The sequence below is a fragment of the Triticum aestivum genome, chromosome 1A (genome assembly GCF_018294505.1).
Source record: "Triticum aestivum cultivar Chinese Spring chromosome 1A, IWGSC CS RefSeq v2.1, whole genome shotgun sequence".
Taxonomy (NCBI): Eukaryota; Viridiplantae; Streptophyta; class Magnoliopsida; order Poales; family Poaceae; genus Triticum; species Triticum aestivum.
Window position 1 is genome coordinate 143,078,046 of NC_057794.1, and position 7,980 is coordinate 143,086,025.

General features: G+C 52.8%; 1 protein-coding gene across 3 annotated transcripts; it reads left to right on the top strand.

Annotated features, from left to right (window-relative positions):
* The first annotated feature begins 1,368 nt into the window (after positions 1-1,368).
* Positions 1,369-4,309, top strand: LOC123041301 (protein IQ-domain 26). Of its 3 annotated transcripts, none has more exons than XM_044463944.1 (4): positions 1,369-1,542; positions 2,421-2,906; positions 2,984-3,190; positions 3,312-4,309. In XM_044463944.1, exons 2-4 carry the CDS (start codon positions 2,472-2,474, stop codon positions 4,032-4,034), a joined length of 1,365 nt encoding a protein of 454 aa, XP_044319879.1. In that variant the 5' UTR covers positions 1,369-1,542; positions 2,421-2,471; the 3' UTR covers positions 4,035-4,309. The 3 variants fall into 3 exon arrangements, with proteins under 3 accessions (XP_044319879.1, XP_044319886.1, XP_044319889.1); XM_044463951.1 differs by lacking the exon at positions 1,369-1,542 and adding an exon at positions 1,966-2,292; XM_044463954.1 differs by lacking the exon at positions 1,369-1,542 and having other exon boundaries at positions 2,326-2,906; positions 3,315-4,309.
* The last annotated feature ends 3,671 nt before the right edge of the window (positions 4,310-7,980 follow it).

The window sequence follows — 7,980 nt, forward strand, 5'->3', positions numbered from 1 at the left end:
GGTTGGTCACCCAGGCCCGGGGGGCATGGTGGGCAATTGCTCGGCACGTGCAGACAGACAGAGAGAGAGAGAGAGAGAAGCGCTGGAGGTGGAAAGGGAGGAGCGCGATGGTGCAAATCTACAGGGGAGTATTTGTTTACCGTGATGATTCGCCTTTGTGGGCTTGCTTTCCTGTCTCGCCCGTAGGGTTCAGCCTACACGTTCTTGACTGCGTCTCATCCGGTGGCCCGCCGGCCAGGTGTAGGAATTGATTCTGTGGGTTCAAATTCGCATCATCAAGTGCTGGCTTGGCTTGGCTTGGCTTGCTTGCTTCCTCTTTACCCCTGGCCCCTGCGGTCTACGAAACCGCAGCAGTAACATTTCAAGTGCTAATCGATGGCCATTGCCCACTAGCGGATCATGGTGATTGATGCCATGCGTAGCTTCTGCAGCAAGTCCAGTCGCCCGGGCCAGACGGTGGATTGAAAACTACGTACTTGCTAAAACCACGACAAGTAATTTGGAACGGAGGGAGTATATGCTGGTACGTACTTACTCCGTTAATTACACACAGTATGTAGTAATATTTACATCTGGTGGAAGAACGGATCATGTTTTTTCCCTTGAAAAGAACAAGAATGGATCATTTCTCGTCTGCACGCAATACATGCTTGGGATGAATACGGCATCCACAATCAATGTACTGTACCGCACGCCTGCCGTCACTAGTGCCGGTACACTAATATCAGCCACGTACCACACCAGCTGCTCAAATTTCCCTCGCAAAACAAAGCAAGGTTCGAATTCAAAACCTAGTCTACTGGACCGAGCAGGACTAGGAGTACCTTCCAAGGGGAGCAAAACAAAGCGACCCACAGACGCACGGCCCGCGCCACGCTTTGATTGCGTTCGCATGCTCTCCTCTCCTCTCCTCTCCTCTTGATGGCAAAAGGCATCATCATGCTTGCTTACGGCGACACACACACGGCGGTACGGTCGTACCATCCGTCCATGTAGCGCAGCGTGGTGCATGTTAAAAGATACAGAGATGCACGTGTACCCTGTTACCTGCATGTTAACACACGTAGACCCACATGCAGGCGGCACCATCATCGTGCGCAACCACAGCCAGACCTGCAAGCGCAAGCGCAAGCGCAAGCGCGAAGCATGCATGATGGCAACCATATGGGCCAACGGAACCAACAAACCTCATATTTCTTTCTTTCACTGTACGTTTAGATTATGGAGTACCAAAGGGAAGCCTTGCACTTGCATCTTGCATGGATGGATTGGCTTTTTCCCCTCCTCCTCCTCCTCCTTTCCCCACTGGTCTTCCAGGCCTATTTAAGCAACTTTTGGCGTCACCTTTTGCAGCCGGAGCTAGCTTTGCCAGGCTAGCTATAGCTACAAGGAAGGAGAGAATCCGTAGGAGATAGGGAGCTGGGTCTTGTGATCTTGTCCTGGCTCGGTGACGTCCCCACGATCACTCATCGTCAGATCTCAACACCCAAGGATATCTTGGTCCGTTGCCTCTTGGCGGTCGTGGGCGGTACGCTCGTGCTGGTACGTGCGATCCATATGGCTGTAGCCTTTTGCCATGCCCAGCCTAGCAGTGGTTCGTACGTGGTATATGCGCGCAGTCATGTGTGCATGCCCGCGCCTGCGAAGGAGGGAACAGTGACTGGGAGTCGAGCTTCTGTTCACCAGCGAGAAAAAAGGGAGCACTGGAGACGGTCTAATCGCATCTCCGGCCGCCCGTCCCGATCTCTGTCATGCGCGCGCGTTATTGAAATTTGTAGGGTTGCTTGGTCGATCTGGGCATGCACTGGACCTACTGTGTGGAGTTTGGAGTCATGCATGCGTGCATTGTCTTGTTCCGTGGCCGCATCTCCCTCCCTCGTGCCGCTGTTGGGTTTGGGTGTGGGCTTTTCTTGGCAACTTGGCCGCTGGGGCTGGGGGGCAGCGGCAGATGGGCAGTGGAGGGCCCGGCCAGGGATAATAAAATGAAAGATGTTCCATTGTTTTCCTTCTTTCCTCCTCACGTACAAAACATATTTGCAAGTAAGGCTTTTGGGTGCCAAAAATGAGTTCCCATCCATCCTTCTCGAGCTGGCCACCTTTAAATTCCCCTTTCTTGTTCGAGTCTTTTTGGGCGTACGCTGTCCCTTTTTGAACCTTGGGTCGCCCAAAATCTCTTGCATGGCAAATGTCGCTTCCTTGGACGTCGCTAATTCATTTCTTTAATAAATCCTTTAATGAATTAATTAATTAACGAGAGAGGGCCCTGCGCTAATGGCTGCCCTCATCGCGTAGGTAGCCCCCTTTTTATCTCCGGCCCGACGCCATCCACGCGCCCCCTTCCGTTTCCCTCTCTTATTCAAACCTCCCCTTCTTTTTCTACTAGCTCACTCACGCTTCCCACTGCTCTCTTTGTTCACTAGCAGGCCCTGCCCACCGCCGCCTCTCGCCGGCCGGAGTCCTCAGGTCCGGCGATGGGCAAGGCGGCGCGCTGGATCCGGGGCTTCCTAGGAGGCGGCGGTAAGAAGGAGCAGAGCAAGGACCAGAAGCCGATACCTCCGCCAACCAATGCCAAGCGGTGGAGTTTCGGCAAGTCGTCGCGGGACTCGGCGGAGGCCGCTGCCACCGCTGCGGCTACGTCGGCGCGCGGGGGCAACGTTGCGATCGCGAGGGCGGCTGAGGCGGCCTGGCTCAGGTCGGTGTACGACGAGACGGAGCGGGAGCAGAGCAAGCACGCCATCGCCGTGGCGGCCGCCACCCAAGCGGCGGCCGACGCAGCCGTGGCTGCGGCCCATGCCGCCGTCGCTGTCGTGCGGCTCACCAACAAGGGCCGCGCCGCCCACGCCGGCGAGCACCGCGGACCGGCGGCCGCGGCGGTCCGGATCCAGACGGCATTCCGAGGCTTCTTGGTAAGCATCAATCAGAATACAGCGATCTCCTGCTGCGCTGTGTTCTTGCCGTGACGAAATCTCGCGCTGGTTTGCAGGCTAAGAAGGCGCTGCGTGCGCTCAAGGCGCTCGTGAAGCTGCAGGCGCTGGTGCGCGGCTACCTCGTGCGAAAGCAGGCGGCCGCCACGCTGCAGAGCATGCAGGCGCTGGTGCGCGCGCAGGCCAGCATGCGCGCCCACCGCGCCGTCGCCAGCGCCGCTCTCCCGCAGCTCCACCATTCTTCTTTCCGGCCGCGCCGCTCCTTGGTAGGCCATCAATTAAACTACTCCGTATGTTTTTTTGATTCCGTTTGTCAACGTACTCCATCTGTAATCAATGGCGACGATTCTAACGGAAATCATGTCATGTGCAATGGTTGTGGTGCAGCAGGAGCGGTACGCGGACGACACGCGGAGCGAGCACGGGGTGGCGGCGTACAGCCGGAGACTGTCGGCGAGTATCGAGTCGTCGTCCTACGGGTACGACCGGAGCCCCAAGATCGTGGAGATGGACACCGGCAGGCCCAAATCTCGGTCGTCGTCGCGCCGGGCGAGCTCCCCGCTGCTCGACCCGTGCGAGGAGTGGTGCGCCGCCGCCAACCCCATGTCGTCGCCGCTGCTGCTGCCGTGCCACATGCCAGGCGGCGCGCCGCCCCGCATCGCCGTGCCGACCCCGCGCCACCTCCCGGAGTACGACTGGTGCGCGATGGAGAAGGCCCGGCCGGCGACGGCGCAGTGCACGCCGCGGTACATGAACGCGAACGCGCCGGCCACCCCGACCAAGAGCCTGTGCGGCGGCGGCTACTCGTCGTCGTCTCTGCTCAACTGCCCCAGCTACATGTCCAGCACGCAGTCGTTCGAGGCAAAAGTGCGGTCGCACAGCGCGCCGAAGCAGCGGCCGGAGCCCCCCACGAACAGGAAGCGGGTGCCGCTGAGCGAGGTGGTGGTGGTGGAGTCCCGGGCCAGCCTGAGCGGGGTCGGAATGCAGCGGTCGTGCAACCGGGTGGAGGAGGCGTTCAACTTCAAGACGGCCGTTGTCGGCCGCCTCGACCGCCCGTCGACGGGGGCCGTCGAGAATGACCGGCAAGCGTTCTTGCAGAGGAGGTGGTGATCTGCTCTGCTCTGTTCTAGCTACTTCACACGGTTCATGGCAGTGAGACGACGAGAGCTCTGCGTAGTAATTAGCAATAAGAATGCGTTTTGAGGTGTTCTTGGGAGCTCTCGTCCCTGCTTTCTTTTTGTTCTTGCATTCATCGTTGTGATCAATCATGTGATTTGTGTTCCTTTTTCTTTCTATTTTTTGGTTATGTGTTTGCTGGTCGCAAACAAGTGTGGTAGGAGAATTTGATTCATAGCGCACTTTGATGTAAATTCTTTCTCAATCCCTGTGTTCTTCCATTACGACTCGTTCTGTTTTTTGCTTTTGCTCTGCATTATGTTTCTTGTTGATTCCGAGCTTCAGCCGGGTTTCGTTCCGTTGATAAAAGCATCGTTGGAATGTGGGCGTCAATCCCTCTCTCACACGGTGACATGCAAAGGTGCATGTCACCTGATCCCTGTCCATCAAATCCACTCCTCCAATGTCCGCGGATGTGTTCGGCACGTCTGCATGCACTGACCGAGCATTCTCTATTTTGTTGCATCCACACTCGTGTATGTCAAATCCAGCCCCTCATATCCATGCAATACATGCACGTATGGAAATAAACGCAGGCGTCAACGAACTAGCACCAAGTCTAGTTATATCGGGCATAATTGTAGCATCAGCGATCATCGGACAACCAAAAGATGTGGTTTCAATTGAAAAGTACCATAAAATACGATTGATAAAAAATACTTAATTAAACGGGGAAGGGCATCGGAGTCGTCCGCCAGCTCCATGTGACACCCGACAAGCCTTCAGAGCAATCATTCCTTCTCCTCGGCGTGCCTTTGTCGGTGCCTTCCACCGGCGATAGTGAGCCGAGGCCTTCATCGCCGCCTTCGCCGACGCCTCGCGCTCCGACAGCTCGATAGTGAGCCGGAGCGCCTTGGCGTTCTTCCGCCACAATCGATATGCTTCTGTCTCCGCCATTGTCAAGGAGCGTGGGAGGACGGACGCAATGACCACGTCCTCGAGATTAACCGGCGCGTGCGAGTGCCTGTCGCCTTGCCTGCGGGTTGCTCGCCGCCATAGCCTCCCCCGTGCGTTGCCGCTTGCGACGTGCGACCCGCGCCTCCGACTCGGGCGTCCTCGACCTGCCTGGCGTCGGCGAGGGCACAAGCACCCAACGGTGCTCGTGGACGCTCTCCGGAGGTAGAATGGACGTGGTGGAGGCAGGGCGGATACCTGGAGTGGGACAGAGCGGATTACGTCCCACCGGTGTTGCACGCCAGACAAGACGGCCCGGCAACGTCGCCCGCACTGCGATGGCAGGCGAAGGGGAACGACGCGTCACTCTGTGAGCTACCTCCGCTCCTGTCACGCCCTAATCTAAATGGGAACGGCGCAAAGCAATGCGGAGAGCGACCGCGTTGATGTCACTCTCGTCGCCATTGGAGTCGGAGCCGCTGCGTTCGTCCGCCATGGATCGGATTGGGAGAGGAGAGGACAGATTGGGAAGAGGGGGCGGCTTGTAAAGAGGAGGACGGAGAGTGGAGTGGACTAAGGTCAAGGGTTCATCGAAGGGGATATATGTGGGGCGGGGTGGGTCGGGCTGACGTGGCGGACGGGTTCGGGCCGCCCCATTTTTTTCGACTGGATATGAGAGGCGCTGGACAATCCGGGCGTCTGAGGACGGTTTGAGGCACCCAGAGAGGTCAGTTTTTTGTGACCGTTCACTGACCTGTCAGCCTGCCCAGCGTTTGCGACAAGTTTGAGGTCGCCGGCTGTTGATGCTCTAAGAGCGTCTACAACCGTAATTGCCTAATCCGGCCCCTATACATCCCCGAACGCGCCACAATGAGTGGGCGACCCTCAAATAACTCAATTTGCAATCACAATCCCTACTTTCAAAACATCAAATACATGCAAACACTTGCATGTTGATCATCTTGGTCAAACAATAAGTAATGCACACAAATACAAATTATTCATACTTAAGAATACATATTCCAAATATAGCTCAACATAAATATTCTTCATAGTGCATAATTGTCAAATTAAAATCAAAGTTCACTGATTTCATGCTCGACAAGATCATTTAGAAGTTGCATCTACATCTGTTGATCTCGCAGTTGTTGATGCATCTTCAGAAAGTTGGCAATGTGCTCTGCCTCTTATTTCGGGAGGCGGACCTGAACACCAGGCTTCTCAAAATCATACGTGTGAGCTTCCCCTTCACCCTCATCCTCGAAACACAACATGCGCTACTGCAGGATGCTGCTAGCGCGACTCTACAATCAGAGACCCTTCGGTGAAACTGTGTGCGGAGCATTAATCGCGAACGGTGATGTAGTAAAACCGCCAAAAAGATACAAAATGTTTGTGATGGCGTAGACAACAAACACGTTTTAGATTATAGTTGCGTGTGCGATGCGTGGCATACAATTCACTCGAATGAACTGTTTGCGATGAGCTTAACAATATAAACGGGCAACCAGATGAAAGTGTGTGCGATATACAGCATACAGTTCACCTCGATGAACTGTTTGTGATGAGCAAAGACAACAGAAACGGTCAGCCAGATCAAGGTGTGTGTGCGATATACGACATACAGTTCACTCAGATGAACTGTTTTGGATTAGGCAACACAACAGAAATGGTCAGCTAGATCAAGGTGTGTGCGATAGAGGGCATACAGTTCATTCCCATGAACTTTTTGCGTTCAGCCAAGAGAATAGGAACGGTTCAACTTAAGAAGACGTGTGTGATACATGGAAATCAGGTCTGTAATTAGAAATGTGTGCGAAGACCGACAATAACACAGATGATTGCTGCTAATAAGCCGTGTGTGTTGTGGGCAAACGCTTGCTGGTATACAAAAGTCAGTTATTGATGAAATCATCAGCGACGGGTTCCCTAGTATGGTCCGTGTGCGATGTCATTGCACACAGATCAACAACATGTGTATTTATAATTTATAAGGACTTGATTCCATAAACAGGTTGAACATCCAATTACATAGGTGGCTAGTACACATATGAACTTTGCGCACATCAAAGTATGTTCCAAAATGCCTAGAGAACTCAAACAATGTATAAAAAGGCAAAACGAACACTGAATAATTTCATATTTTTAGGATGACGCTCCTATAGTTGCATGTTTCCTATGTAAAATAAATCAAGGCAGGAAGAGACAGCGTACGTCGTTTCGCACACATAGGTGACAAGTTCCCTCTTAGAACCATGATGCTTTTTGAGACAAGCTCCAGTTTGTAAGAAGTTTATACCAAAACTTGTCCCAAATTGGACTAACTTTTTACCACAGCATGTTGGTGCCATATCATAATACCATACCAAGTTTCATGATTTTCAGGCGAGTTTTAGATTTACAATAATTTTAAAACCAGGTTTCTCAATGTTTACTATCAAGTCGACACCGCCTTGGATAGGATTTTTCCTCGTGGGTCCCAAATGTTAGAATCCAAATATGTCACTACCATGCAACTTTTCTTATTAAGAATTACAACATATTTGGTGTGCTAGCTGAAAATAAGTTTGTGGGTGCTGCGGGCGCTAAGAACTTGCGGGTTCTGTAATGAACAATGATCTCAAGGATCCGACGAGAGTGACGTTCTTTCCCTATGTTGTGATTGCTCATAATATTTATGTCTTAATTAAAGAAATGGCAAGTATTTGGCCCAGTATGCAAGAAAATATGGGTCAAAACCGAGTTGAAAAGGGCAACAATATCTAGCTTCAGCTTACAAACGGTCCAAAAGCACGAGGATTAATTTTCATCAGGTTTAGACAAAATCTAGATTAAAAAGGGCAATAACATCTAACTATACCAAAGTTTTGGGAAGACACAATCAAATGGATCATTCTGATCCATAAAATCAAGATCCCGGGCTAGAAATTCTACTGGTACATGAGGACAAGTTGTTGTACATAGAAGCCGAGCACATTCAGAAGCC